General features: G+C 35.7%; 4 protein-coding genes across 4 annotated transcripts; 3 read left to right on the top strand and 1 right to left on the bottom strand. All coding sequences in view use genetic code 12, as the record gives it.

The window, feature by feature from the left end:
- Positions 1 to 2,602: 2,602 nt before the first annotated feature.
- PVL30_003382 (uncharacterized protein) lies at positions 2,603 to 4,039 on the top strand (the record flags this gene model as incomplete). The annotated part of the gene is made up of 1 exon (XM_001525938.2): positions 2,603 to 4,039. The coding sequence occupies one exon, from the start codon at positions 2,603 to 2,605 to the stop codon at positions 4,037 to 4,039; it is 1,437 nt and encodes a 478-aa protein (XP_001525988.2).
- A 1,642-nt stretch (positions 4,040 to 5,681) lies between these two features.
- Positions 5,682 to 8,687, top strand: MSH3 (Mismatch repair protein msh3; the record flags this gene model as incomplete). Its single annotated transcript, XM_001525937.2, has 1 exon — positions 5,682 to 8,687. One exon carries the CDS (start codon positions 5,682 to 5,684, stop codon positions 8,685 to 8,687), a length of 3,006 nt encoding a protein of 1,001 aa, XP_001525987.2.
- Positions 8,688 to 9,016: 329 nt separating this feature from the next.
- PVL30_003380 (uncharacterized protein) lies at positions 9,017 to 9,778 on the bottom strand (the record flags this gene model as incomplete). Its single annotated transcript, XM_001525936.2, has 1 exon — positions 9,017 to 9,778. One exon carries the CDS (start codon positions 9,776 to 9,778, stop codon positions 9,017 to 9,019), a length of 762 nt encoding a protein of 253 aa, XP_001525986.2.
- A 2,905-nt stretch (positions 9,779 to 12,683) lies between these two features.
- On the top strand, positions 12,684 to 13,727 carry GCN4 (General control protein; the record flags this gene model as incomplete). Its single annotated transcript, XM_001525935.2, has 1 exon — positions 12,684 to 13,727. The coding sequence occupies one exon, from the start codon at positions 12,684 to 12,686 to the stop codon at positions 13,725 to 13,727; it is 1,044 nt and encodes a 347-aa protein (XP_001525985.2).
- Between the last annotated feature and the right edge of the window lie 1,647 nt (positions 13,728 to 15,374).

Genomic DNA, 15,374 nt, shown 5'->3' with positions numbered 1-15,374 from the left:
GCAGAGGAAGAAGAAGAAAAAAGAGATGTTGATAAAAACCAATAGGAGGGTTTAGTGTTTGAAAAAGCAGAGGATAAGATGCAAAATCCTCTTTATTGTTGTCGTTGTTGTTGTTGTTGTTGTTGTTGTTCTACTTGTTCTTTATGTACTACACAAAAGATTACAAATACATTATTCTTTTTTTCTTCTTTTGTAGTACTATTAAACATACTAATATTATTATTATTATTATTAGAGTTGTTTGAGTTATAATAATAATAATAATAAATTAACATTCTGCATTGGTATACCGCCTTGATGAATGATGCTTTAAAAAAGAGAAAGTTGGAGTTGAAAATGTGTTGATGATGATGATGATGACGAAGAAAAAAAAAAAAATAATGAATAAAAAAAATGCCCAACCCAAACAGTTTTATTTGTTACACAAAACGAGTATCAAAAGAGCAAAAGCGAAAAAAAAAAGGAAAATATTTCACATGGTTTTTATTCAACTTTTTGCAGCCATTACATATTGCTTATACAATATAGTACAATACTATACTATACAATACAATATATATATATATATTTAGTTTTTTACTATGCCCTGCTTTTGGCCAAGTGTTACAAACAGATTCCAACAAAACCCAAATTACACACAGACACCAAAAGCATGTTGAGGATTTAAGGATACACTGCTAAGTACGTGTTTTGTATGCAAAGGGTAAAGTGCTTTAATAATTGAATATGTTTTGCTTTGTAATCCTTTTCTCTTTTTTTTTTTTTTTTTTTATTTTTTATTTTATTTTTTTTATTTTATTTTTTATTTTTTATTTTTTATTTTTAGTCCAAAACTATTCTTCAGGGCGGGCTACTCTTCGTAAGCTAATATATGTAAAAAAAGTGATAATAAAGTAATAACCAAAACACCTCAACAACAACAACAACAACAGCAAGTGCATTTCACAATCTCTTTTTTACTTGATGGAACTATGGCGAATATTTATAAAGAAGAATTTGATTTCTTCTTAAGCAACTGTTCCCACACATTCTGTTCCCTTTTTTTCATTGGGTTTTCAAATTTCAATTTCAATTTTATGTTTGTTACACTTTTCTAGCCGCAGTACCATTCACACAATGTTCAGGAAAGCCCCATATACACGAAACGAATAGGATAACCGAGCAATAGCAAAATGCCTTGTGGCTAGACGTATCCTCTTTAATTTTTGTCCCGTCTCAATTTTTTTTCTCCCTATTTCTCCCTCTTTCTCTTCCTACTATTCATTTGTTGAATGCTCAATCATCACTGTGTTGGTGTCTTATCTACAATTAAAAATTTTTACGAGTATGCTTGTTTTCTGTTTGGGAAAGTCGCTGATATTATTCTCTTATAAACCCCCATCAAACTCGTTTCAAACCTCAATTGTTGTAATTAGTATTAGTCTATCGTCAACTTCAAATCTAAAGGCAAATCTACAACGTACTGGACAAACAAGATGGAAAAAGGTCTAGATTACGAGCAATCAGTAATCTATAATTGTCGAAAAGATTTACTCTTCTCTATTTGGTTTTGATTTTGGTTTTGGTTTTGGTATTTTTACTTTTATTTTCTACTCCCATCAACCAAGCACATTTTGTTTTGTTGACCCTTGCTTTTAATCAAAAGATTTTTCACATAAGCAAGTCTACGTTTACCCGCTAGACTTGATACTAGCTGTGTATTCCACTTACTCTTACTCTTACTCTTCCTCTTCGTCCTTCTTTTTTGTCCTCCTCCTCTTCCTCCTCTTACTCCTCTCCCACTCTTACTCTTACTCCTCTACCTCATTATCATGTTCATGCTCATCCTCTTCTTACCATTTTTTTCTTTCTTCGAATATGCAAGGTGGGCTGAACTACTTCAGTCTGGGAAAGACCTAAATACTCTTCCTTCTTATTCCCCCTCCTCCTCCTCCTCCTCTCGCCTCCGTTTCTTTTTTCCCTGTAAAAACATTACTGTGTATTGGTGCTAACCACTGTGAGATTGTTCACTGCGTTGTTCATTTAAGCTGGGACAGGGTTTTTTTTGTATCATTATTCGACATTGTTTCCAACATTTTTCTATGTATTTTTTATAAATTTTTATTTTTTTTTTATTATTTTTTTTATTTTTTTTTTTTAATCTTTATTTTCTCTGGATTCTTATACTCTAATTGTGCATTTAATAATGTATATACAATTTTGATAAGAAGAATATAAATAAGTAACCTACAGCCACCTTGCAAGACGACCACATTTCACATACCATGCTCAAAGTTCATTTTGCAACAACTTAGGAAAACAATTTTTGATTCTTTGTTTTTTATTCAATTTGGATCATTGACACTTTTTTTTTTTTGTTTTTAATTTATTTATTGTTTTTTTTTGCAACAACTATTGTTCATATTCTTCATTTCCTTGTCCAATTCTTTATTGACTTGATTCGATTTAAAACATCCTTCTACATCCACATTCTAGAATCACAATTCGTGATATGGCACACTTAAAGAATTAAATACGTTGTTGCTTTGCTTTCTTGTAAACTCCTCCTCACCCCGAAAACAAAAAACAAGAAACAAGAAACAAGAATTGAGAATAGAGTCATATGTCTACAAAGTCGAACCAAAGCAGTTCGTTACAACAACAGCAGCAGCAGCAGAATTCACCAAGCATTCCAACTGAAACTACAAAAGCCATTTTTTCCAACACTATGTTTTCTCAAACCCAGCCAAGCTTTGGCACCAAGATTGACTACTCACAAGCACTGGCATTTAACGCTCCATCGTCGAGCCATACTATTCACTACCCACAACAATATTCACAAATCCACCAACAATACCAACAGTACCAACAATTGCAACAACCACTTTTTCCCTTACAAGGATCAGGATCACAATCACAAGCACAATCACAAGCACAGTCACAAGCACAAGTACAAACACAAGCACCAGCATCAAATAACTTGTACAATGCGCAATTCTACCACAACGATAACTACCTTCTTCAAGGATCGCCTGCTTTGCAACTGAATCCTTCCTATGGACAATTCCCTAGTGCTGTTGCACCTTCTCAAACTACACAGCATAATGATATCGGTCTTCAACCACTGCAAAGTACATCATCAATATCAATAGAGAGACCATATGCAATGACTTCAATCACGCTTGACCAAACAGCCAATTCTATGCACTCTTTACCTCCAATTGTCCCCTTTCAAGGATTAGCCTCTATACTGCACCCACAGCAACAACAACTGCAACAACTGCAACTGCAGCAAGAACATAATCAATATCAAATGACAAAACACTCAAATTCCTCACCCTCGATCCCCGTTGCTTATTACTCAAGAGGCATAGATGGCCAATACTCAAACATCTATGACTCTACAAGGTACTCAGCATCCACCACCCACAATACAAACACAATGGGTGGAAACGGTGGGGTGAATTTGATCAATGATGGTGGTTTTGAGCCAAAGAAGAATCGAAAACGACGCCAAGCTACATCCACCTTACATTCAATGACCCCAGAAACAGCAGAAAGAAACAGATGTCGTCTTTGTGGCAAGCAATTCAGGCGGCCTTCATCGCTACAAACCCACTACTATTCTCATACAGGTGAAAAAATATTCAAATGTCCTTGGAAAGAATGTGGTAAATTGTTTTCCGTGAAATCCAACATGACTAGGCACTATAAATTGCATGAGCGCGATTTGCAAAGAGCTCATGAATTCAAATTACAAAGCCAGAATCCACAACTTATGAACCATTTGGAAGTACACAGCAACACCCCCAACCGAGGTGTTGCTGGAACTAATACTGTTGGTAATGCAGTATCTACAGGATCTGATATCGCAGTCGGTGGACTATTACATTCATACCCTTTGCAGCAGCAAATTCAGCACCAACAGCAACACCACCAACAAAACCAACAGCAACAAAACCAGCAGCAACAACATCATCTATATCCATCTTATGCTCAAATCCAAAACCCCACAGGTCATTCTTTAGATAATGTGCAACAAAGAAACTCACTTCCTTAAAAGTGGGCAGTGCTTTTTACATTTCTTATATTTATTGCGATGAGTTGTTTCAGTTCTTAACCGTGTACACATACTGGGTTGAATAGGTATTGCAGATTATTCTTTCTAGACCCAAAAAAAAGAAGAAAAAAAAAAGAGAGAAAGAAAAACCGAAAAAACCGAAAGATCTTTTGAAAAATATGAAAATCGCAAAAACAAATGATTTTTAAACCTTGTACCAATCTGACCCAGCTCCTTCTTCTTCAGTTCTCGTTCTTTGAATTTATATATAACAGAGATTTATAATTAATTAGTGTGTGATACAAGTGTTTTATTAATTTCGTTTCTTTATGACACGCTTATCTTTACTCTAGTTGAACAATCGTACTTGTCCTCTTGAAATTACACTTATAGTTTAATAAATATGCAAAACTATATATTTATAGATGTACAGATAGAAAATGAACCTAGTTTTGGTAGCGCGACATTTGTATTCATAGTTTTTGCGTTTGTGTTTTATTTCTGGGTTTTTTGTTCTTTTGTTTTTTCTAAAGCTTTTCTCAAAAATCTCCCATCCACCAACCAAAGAAGCAAAAAACATAATCACCAGTAAAAATCGAGCTCAACTAGATATATATATTCACACACACATACATACACTAGTATAAACTTTTTCCACACACACACATACACACACACACCTACGAACCCATACTCAGTACACCTTTTCCAAAATTTTTGCAAACCTTTTACACACACTCATATATACTCATTTATACCATGGCTGCTGGACATTTTGCTAAATATATACGTCACGCACCTGTGACACCCCCTCACGTTGCTCCACACTTTTACTGGGGATCAAAACTCTTAGGAGCCTCAATGTGGTTCTGGATCATGTACCGTATAAAGGAAGATGGTCCTGTTATGTTTGGAATGAAGTTGCCATTCGAACACCATTAGAGATGGTGATTGAATAGAGAAGGGATTTTCACAATGCTTTATTACATTCCTTAAGAAAGAGACGGAATAAAGTTGATATATATCTAGATGCATCTATAATGAAGCAATACAAGGAGCATTATTTTTTTTTTGTTTTCTGATTCTTTTCTTTTCTTGTCCCGTATCTTGTTTAGCTTTCCAACTTGAATTGATCAAAACATTTGACATAAAGAGACCGTATTTGAAAAAAAAAAGAATGCGATATTGACTTTATTAAGCTAGTTAATGTAGAAGAAAATGTCAAATACAACTCTAACTCAATTAACTTTTACCCGCCTATTTGATCCTTCTATCGATAGCAAGAATAGAGTCAACTTAAAGAGGGGAAGAAGTAAAAAGGGAAAATGCAAATACAGCTCTGCCTCATTGATGTATAAAGTTTGTTAGGGAACTTCTCGCTAACAAGTCTTTTTTTAAGGCACCAGTTTGTATTTCAAGTACCTTTTATTCTCACACACACACTCTCTTTCTCTCCCTCTCTCTCTCTCTCCCTCTCCCTCTCTCTCTCTCTCCCTCTCTTTCTCTCTTTCTCTCTCTCACCCTCTCTTTCTTTCTCTCTTTTTTAGTACTTGAACAATGTTGCTCATTTTTCACATTGATTTCGCACTAGTCTGTTGTTGCCGCAAACCAATTAATTTTGTTCATTTTGCAACATGAAATAATGGCATCCAAAAAACAATCTTCAATCAGCCTGTTTTTCTCAAGCCAAACTAGAAAGTCACCTGGTCGAGATGCTAAAAAGAATGATATTTCTTCCAGCCCATTTAGTGCTGCCTCCAGTACTAACAACTCCATTGGCTCTACTCCTCGAGTGAGTCCAATTGCAAAGTTTCAATATAACAAGTCTACATCAACACTTCATGAAAACACCAATCCAAGGGTAAAACGCGTCTCAACCTTGAATGTGGATGTTGAAAAAGAACATAAAAAGATTAAAAGAGCTCGATCTACAAAACTTACGCCGCTTGAAAGTCAAATCTTACAACTATTATCAGAGCACCCTGATAAAATCTTGCTAATACAAGTAGGGTACAAATACAAAGTGTATGGCGAAGATGCAAGACACGTTGCTCGATGTCTCAATATTATGTTTATATCATCGTCTACGGATCCAACGTTTTCGTATTGTTCTTTTCCTGAAAATCGTTTACATATAAACTTGCAGCGAATTCTAAACACCGGAGTCAAGGTTGGAGTTGTTAAGCAGATGGAGTCCGCCATCATAAAAGAAGTAGATAAGATTGGTAAGAGTGGCGACTTGATGAAACGAGAATTAACTGGTGTTTATACTAGAGGAACATATATGAACGATGAATTCATTGATAGCGGACTAAACTCTCCAGAACAAGAAGAACTTGGATACATTGTATGTGTCAATGAGATATCGAGATACCAGTTTGCAATAGTTGCCATACAACCCTTGACGGGAGAAATTATTTACGATGATTTTACTGATGATGTGAGTCATGACGAGTTGGAGACAAGGCTTTTATATTTGCGGCCAAGTGAGGTTCTATTATTAGGTTGTGGTGGCAATGAAAGCAACAACAACAATAACAACAGCAGCAGCAGCAGCAACAACAACAACAGCAACAACAGCAACAACAGCAATGACAATGGTACCGACGCCGACGCTCAAAATCAAACAAGTACACTTCAGTGCTTTCAAAAACTAGTTAACCACAATATCAAGATTGAACGTAAACCAAAGGGCTCGAACAACTTAAAGGCGGTCTTGAACGCAGCTGCGTTGAACTTCTATCGGGAATTGCTGGAGCCAGTTCAAGTATGTGTTTCCGAACTTGTGAAATACCTTGAAGAATTTAATTTGAGCAATATCTTTACCGTAATTGAAAATGTCTCAAAATTTGATTCGAAAAAGACAATGATTCTTCCTGCAAGCACAATGCTCTCCTTGGAGATTTTCCAAAATTCAGAAAACAGCACGACAAAAGGAACATTGTTCTCCTTATTGAACCATACCAAAACTCCTTTTGGAATGAGACTATTGGAGAGCTGGGTATCGCATCCGTTGATTGATAAAGATAAGATTGAAGAGAGATATCAGGCAGTTGAAGATCTAAGTACAGGGTCTCACTTTAACGACTGTTTGAGCAGGCTCTTGCAAAAAATTGGCAAGAATTTGGACTTGGAAAGTATTGCAATAAAAATTCACTATTCCACTACTACAAGGTCATTAGCAACAAAGATAAACCGAAAGGATATCTTTATGATGTTGCTGATGTACCAATCCGCCTTACAATTTGTCAGTCAGTTTGAAAAAACAATTAAAGCGTCTAATTTATCGCCACTACTAAAAAGAGTTTTAGATAATTTATTGCAGCTGGCAAATACAGATACTGTTGATCGATTCATGGATATGATCAACCCGTCGTATTTGTTAGGCGAACAACAAAATTTGCATCAGTCGTCCAGATCGACACGAGAGCAAAAAGTCAAGTTTTTCAATTTAAACAATGGATTCGAAGAGATAAATCGAGAACTTGCAGAGATTATGAATGTGAAAATGTTGCTAGAGGAGGAGTTGGTGAAAGTTAAAAAACTTTTGCAGCGACCTCAATTAAACTATGTGACTAGTAATGGGGAGCCATACTTGATTGAAGTGAGAAATGGCAAAGCTGTTGAGAGCCTTCCCATTGACTTTATCAAAATTAATGGAACAACAACGGTTAGTCGATTCCGCAGCAAAGAGATTGCGCATTTGTACAAGATGAAGCAGTATCATGAAGAGGTACTCAATAATCGTTGCGATGAGGCTTTTAACACTTTCCTCAATGAATTGGATTCACATTACGGGTTTTTCCAAGGAATCACCAAGAATCTAGCCGTATTGGATTGCCTATTATCATTAGCAGCAGTGAGCAATTCAAACTCCAATACACACGTCAAGCCGAACTTGAGTGATGAATTGATTATTGATGTCAAGAATGCACGTCATCCAATTATTGAACATTTACGTGATGGATACGTTGCAAATGACATTGACATTAGATATGATTCAAATAGAGTATTGGTGATTACCGGACCTAATATGGGAGGGAAATCCTCATATGTCAAAATGGTGGCATTATTGATTATCATGACTCAGATTGGTTGCTATATTCCATGTGAGGCTGCAACAATTGGGATTTTTGATTCTATTCTTATTAGAATGGGTGCCAGTGATAACTTGTTGAAGGGTAGATCAACGTTTATGACGGAGATGTTAGAGTGCAGCAATATTATCCAAAAATTAACCCCTAGATCGTTAGTCATCTTAGACGAAATTGGGCGTGGTACTGGTAGCATTGATGGATACTCTCTTGCATATGCCATTCTACGATACCTTGTAGAGTCAAAGTTGAAGCCAATTGTGTTGTGCATCACGCACTACACAGGGTTATTATCAGAAACAGAGGACGAGAAGTTCGATAAGGATGCAAAAGACGAAAATTTAGATACTGGCGATGATGTTGTAAAGAGCTACTACATGGGTTATGAGGAAATCACACAACCAGATCAAGTATTTCCTGAAATCGTGTTTTTGTACAATTTGTGTCCCGGTGTGAGTAACTCGTATGGGTTGCAAGTGGCAAAGATGGCTGGACTTCCGAAAAGAGTCTTGTTGGAAGCATACTTGATGAGCTCAGTAACTGACTTCGATTGAAAAAGAAATAGAAAAAAGAACAATCCGGAAATTTATTTATACAACTACTGATGTGGACTCCTTGTTTTTTATTTTTCTGTTTTCTTTTTTATAAAAAAAAAAATTAAACAAAACATTAGAAAATTAATGATATTTCTACTTTTTTATAGAATTTTTTTATCTAGAAATCATTTTCTAATCGTATATTTAAACATTGTAAAAGTTCTATAACCTGCTTTGCTCTTACCAACATTGATGAACCCGTGATAGCCAGATTGAAAAAAAAAATAAAGAATAAGAAAAGAAAAGAAAAGGAATAAAATAAGCAAGACATGAAATTCTAGCTTATTCTATTTATGACCAAGTACAAGAACCAATCTTTCATGCTGGAACTCCGGTATTTGACTCAATAATGTGTCATTCTTTGCTGTTATAATCTTGAAAGGAGGTGTGCTTGTTTTTAACACGTACTTTCCAACCAAATCCTGTGGCACAACTGTGTCTATCTTTTGAAAAAGCTCTTCAAAAGTGATTTCTGTAATCAATTGTGTGAATTCTACTTGAGTCATTTTCCCATTGGGGAGTTTAAGTTTGATCATGGGCGAAAATGGTTCTTTTGTAGTTTGCTTTTGTTGGGCTTTCTTTTTGTTAATTTTGCCGCTTGAGCGGATCGATTTCTGATATGTTTGGAGGTCTTGTTTTGTTACGCGATAGTCTTCGTCATCAACTGCCGGAGAGGTAGGAGTAGAAGTAGAATTAAAATTAGAAGTAGAAGCCTTGGTTGCGGTGGTGGTAGTGGCAGGGGTCAGTTTACCTGCTGACAATGCTGATGATGATGGTTTTTTGGTATACTTATTGGCGCGTTGTTCTGCAGCAAGAAGGGATTGAGATACGTCTGCCTTGCGCTCTGTTTGTGGACGAGGTTGAGATTCCGGCTGTGATTGATTTTGAGATTGTACTGGACTCGATGCTTGTTTCTTTGATGAGGATGGAGAAGAAGCTGCAGCGACCTGCTTCTTGGGTTTCTCCAGAGTTGTCTTGTCGTTCGATGCGGAGTCTGTCTTCTTCTTTTTAAATATATTTGTAAACAGTCGAAATGGGTCTGACTTCATGTTTTTTGTTTTGTTGATTTGTTAAATTGGGGCGTTGGTGTGGGCGTTCTAACTAGTTTGTATAGTTGATCAATTGAGAAATGTGTCTGGAATGTTTTAGAACTATTTGGATGGTAGATGAAAATAGTGGCGATTTGACAAATGTGTCTGTGTGTCTGTGTGTCTGTGTGTCTGATTATGCGTAGATGCGAATACATACTACTGACATGTAAATGTCGTAAAAACCCCTTTACTCGAATGTCGCTAATTTGCTTATGTAACTTTTTGTTTTTTTTTTTCTTATTTGTGAATTTCGAGACAATAACATTTGAGGTCATACAAAATGCGCAACGATCGGGAAACATCAAGTGAGAGCCCAATCTCTCGTACACAACAAAACCACTATCGTTGCCACAGCTTCCTATTCATTTGCTTCCTCAATTCCTTTTACGATCTATCTTTTTTGTTTTCTTGAATACTTGTTGCACTTCTTTTTTTTTAGTCTTTTTACCCTAATTTTTAACATCGATAGCAAGAATCATGCATTTACACATATCAGATGTATTGTTAATTGTCATTTCGGTTTTTATCCCACCCCTTCCGGTAATGATTCGAAGAGGCACGTTATCGAAAGATACCGCCATAAATTTGGCGCTTCTTTTTGTGGGATTTGTGCCGTGCGTGATACATACGTGGGTGATGTTGGGTAAGCTGCTGCAACCAAACCACCCTTTGTCTAGGAAACAACCGTCGTCAAATTATGGTGCTGTGGAAGAAGGTACTGTGTGAGATTGGGAAGCAGACGGTTTCTTGGTGCTTGGTACATGGTGCTTGGAACTTGCTACACAGGGTCAATGTCGACAACGTTTCAATTAATCGTTTAGCACTAACGGGATACGATTTCCATTCACTACGTCCGAAATCATAGTGTATGATCCACAACAGACCCTCCGCTAAATTTTAAACACGGCGTTTGATATATCTAGAGTTTATTACAAATTGCGATAAATCGCATTACAATGTGAATGAGCTTCAGTATTGTGTCAAAATTTTGCTTTTAGAAGAAGAAATAAATAACAAAAAAAAATGCAAATAAATGAATAGTTGAAAAAGAGAGAAACAAATCGAAAAACTTGTTAGGGACCGAATTGTGTGAGTGGGTTCTAATAAAATTTGTGCCAACTTGACTATGAATTGGTGATACTAATTTCATAGTTTATGACACGGCTCTCGAAATGCTTGGCTCACAAACAAGCAGACAGGTCAACTTGGTTTTATCAGCTTAAGAAGATTGCATCTGTACAAGAAGAAGAAAAAAAAAGTACACTATATGGAACCATTTTGTGTGAGGCCGTTGAGCACTGACCGTTGAGCATTGACCGTTTACCGTTATACATTGAAGAAACCGGTGAATATTGAATGGTCTTCTGTCGAGTTCTTGAGTTTGTATGGAACCGTTACCGGCGCTAGTGCGGAATTGTTGCCTAAACGGCTGCCAATTAAGCCAGTAAAAGAGGGAAAAAAAAAGTGTATGAAATTTAAATTTTGTGAAAAGTTTCGCAATTGAGCAAACCCGCTAAGCCAAACGCCGTAGACATAATGGATTTTACTTTCACTACAAACTACTTTTTGCTAAAAGAGAAACGTGGATAAAACAGATGTTGAAAAGAAGAAAAAAAGAAAAAAAGAAAGAATAAAAAAAAAAAAGAGGAGGAAGTCTCAAAACTTCAAATCCTTCTTTTAGAAAAAGGGTTGCTGTACTGGTGGAGAAGAGGATATTGACATTGTTAATAAAACAAAAAAAAAGATTCTTTTTCAAGAGATATGGAGTTGGAAGAAAAGAGGGGTTGTGTGACTCATCCAATGTTAAGGGTTAGTTTTCTGTTGTAGTTTTGGTTGAAGATGTGAATAAATGAAAACATTATCCTGTTTTGAGTAAATCTCTATTGTTTCAAATCTCATCAATTGTGCACAAGAGCACTACCTACTTATAAATTGTAGACGCAAAAATTAGTAGTAATGGTCACCAAAAACATACACAAAAAAACAAAACAATTTTAAACTAAAATAACAAAAACTAAAGCCAAACAAGAATTACAATACTGAAATAGTCGTGTACATCAACCCAAATTGAGTCGTGTGTTTACCATATCTTATTTTACGAACTTTCTCTCTCTCTCTTTTTTATTTATTTTTTAATTCTTCAATTTTTTCTGCTCTCAACAACACAGACACACGCTATATCCGCTTTAGCTCGACCTTTATATAAATACACTCGCATTTCCTACTAGGTCACTCGCACTTGTAAATGAAAAAATTTTTTTACTCTCTTCCTTTTCTTGATTCTTTTCTTTCTCCACTAACAATCTTTCTTCAACAATTACAGTAACATCAACAACCCTATTTCTATTTTACAAACAGCTTCGATTAAACTTCTACTTGCACTCAAACGATAGAACTTATTCCTATACTTTATTTTATTTTATAAATTTTGAATCCTACCCATTACACTGAACTTACATATTAATTTTTACCAATATGTGTTGCTAAATTTTTATTACTGCTGTTTACTATACACGCTTGATATAAAAGAAAAGTTATTTATTGTTTACCATAAAAAAACATCAATAAATCAATTTTTTTGACTCCCTCAAATAAAGAAGTTGCTTATACGAAAGATACCAAATCCTTTGTTACTTTAAAACCCCCTCCTTAAAAAATGTTGAAATAGAAAGATTATTTACTACCCCCGTCCATTATGACGTACCTCGCTTTACTACCACTGCTATCTTGAATTTAAAAGAAAAAAGAGACCCCATAAAGAGAACCGCTTTTAATTACTACAATTACAATTAGAAATACTACATTTAACTCGCGATTAAGAAATATTAAACACACACACGCTTCCAAATTGAACAATACAACAATGTCTGCCGCTACTACTACTACTATAACCATGCAAAATAACCAAGGTTCATTGATTGAATCTGCTTACCGTGCCGCTCCTACAGAAATGACTTCAGACGTTAACTGCGCTGAAGCCGAGCTGCAAAGGGAGCATGTACATGAAAGGGAAGTTGCATCGCCTTTTCAGATCCATTCAAGTGTGTTGGACTCTGTGTTTAGCACTACTAACTTGGATGGCAAGGATGCTATGTTGGACCACACTCCTATGTTTGATGAGTTGGACTTTATTGTTGACGGTATCAACGTCAACTCTAAGGATGACTGGGTGGCATTATTTGGAGAAGGTGATGAAGGTAGTGCTGCTGCTGCTGCTACTGCCGCCGCATCTTCGACTGCCTCGATGTTTGCAGGTGAAGGTGTATCTGCTGATGCGGTATGTACCAATGGCCCAATCATTGATTTAGGTTGTTCTGTTTCTGCAGAGGCAAGAACAGAATCTGGAGATGTCAAGCATGGAATCTTTGAAGATTCGATGTTGGAAGCTCTTTTGGCCGAACCTTCACCAAATGGATTGTCAGATGAGACCATTTCTGCTGCCACTACTTCTGCTTCTAGTCCAGAGGTTGATGCTAGTACAGTTTGTACTAGTGTTGCGCCTTCGACTTCTAGTGCAAATGGACGTAAGAGATCATTTAAAGAAGTGGAGCAGACTCAATTGTTTACTCCAAACCCTTCTTCTACTTTGCCTACTCCTCAGTTGGATGTCAAGAAGTCGTCGTCGTTGTCTTCTTCCTCTTCTTCAAACAAGAAGGCCAGAGTTGATCATTTGGGATGTGTTGCTTACTCCAAGAAGCAAAGATCGCAGACTTTGGAACCAATTGATTTTTCTGGTATTGAGGATGTTTCTGCATTGAAGAGGGCCAAGAACACAGAGGCTGCGAGAAGATCTAGAGCTAGAAAGATGGAGAGAATGACTCAATTGGAGAATCGTGTGGGAGAATTGATGGCTGAAAATGACGATTTGAAGAAGGAAGTTGAGAGATTGAGAGCTCTTCTTTCCTGAGGAAAAATTTTTTAAAATAAAAAACAATTTTTTATTCATATATGTTATTTTTGTTTATGTTTTTCAAAACTTTTGATTATTTTTGAATTAGTTTTCCTTTTTTTATTCAGCTTTACCTGATATGTTTATTTGATCTTTATATATCTTTATTTACTTATTTTGTTATTATTTTTTTAGTATTATCTTGATTTTCAATTCCACATAGTTTATTTTTCAAATATATACCAAAACCAAAAACGAGAGACATCTTTTTAAAAATTTGGCTTTTAGTTAAAATTGTCACTTGGTTATAGTTGGATGGTGTAGATTCTAGAATGCAGCACTTTTAATGGTTGGTTTCTTGGACATATGAGCCAGGGCTCTAACCATAGATTGGCACGTGCCGTTTATTTTAATTTTTTTCTTTCTATACGCGTATATGTAAAGTTGTTCTATATGTGCAAGATGTGCAATGTGTGCAATTGTATTTCTTTGTACTTCTATTCTCTCTATATATAATTGAACTTGGTGAGTTGTTAGAGGATGCATTGCGTACTAGAGGAAGGTGGAATTGTAGGTGAGAGAAACAAATCAACAGCACAATAGGCAAGCATGTTACCTTTTTCTTTCTGTTTTAATTTTGAAAAAAAAAAACTGGGCTGCGTGGCTGATTGAGCTTTATGGTGGATAAAAAGACGTAATGGACATAGACGGTGTGATTGTAGTGTGAATATCTATTGAAGAAGTTGAGCATCTAATCTTTTGTTTCTCTTGTTTCTCTTTTACTTCTATTTTTTTTTTTTTTATAATTCCTTGTCTGATAAACAAGGACATGTAGATTAACTCCGGCGGAACTGGTTTGTGTTGATACGAGATTTGTTGCAACTATAATAAACCTTATACTATAGTCTTTTTTTTTTGAGTTTTGGTTCTGGTCTTTTAATTTGCTACGGAGTATACCGCTGGATGAATAAATGTTGTGAATTGTAGCTATTGTCGATTGTGGGGTAGAGGACTAGTGAAGGTGAACTTCTTATCTTTTCAACTGAAATTGGTTATTAATACCTCCCCCTTCCCCTCAACCGACATTGTATCTTTCTCTCCCCACCGTTGCCATCTAGAGGTTTATACAAAAATGGTAGTACGAACCATTTCAATTGACACGATTTGATATATTTCAGCAATTAAGCTACTGATTAGGTGAAAAAAATAAAAATAAATTAAGGTTAGATGAAATATCGGCTTAATACAAACACAAAAGATAGCGACACATGCATTGCTTTGGATGTCTCTATTTATTATTTATTATGTTTGTTCTTTGGTTAGCCACTGTTGCATTGTAGATATTGGTTTAAGTTGTCATTTTGTAAGGCAGGTGGTAATCTAGGAAACATGATTGGTTGAATAATTGAATTCATTGGTTGATTCAGCGGGGTTCAGAAGAGAGGTTATTCCTAAACCTTTCTTGTCTCTTTTCCTTGACATTCCTTATCTCTTCAAACGTTTTTGTAATGCCAAAATTGTGATACGAAAACATTCATCAACCAATTGAAAGGTAAAGAAGTACGAGAACAACCAAAGCATATTTCTCTTGTCTAGGATAATATGACTCCCTTATGCCCTCTGTGCTATCAAAAAAACAATAAAATAAAAAGTATTGGAGTATTA

Source organism: Lodderomyces elongisporus, chromosome 4 (genome assembly GCF_030384665.1).
Source record: "Lodderomyces elongisporus chromosome 4, complete sequence".
Taxonomy (NCBI): Eukaryota; Fungi; Ascomycota; class Pichiomycetes; order Serinales; family Debaryomycetaceae; genus Lodderomyces; species Lodderomyces elongisporus.
The sequence above is the reverse complement of the archived record's forward strand: the minus strand, read 5'-3'. Positions and strand labels throughout refer to the sequence as shown.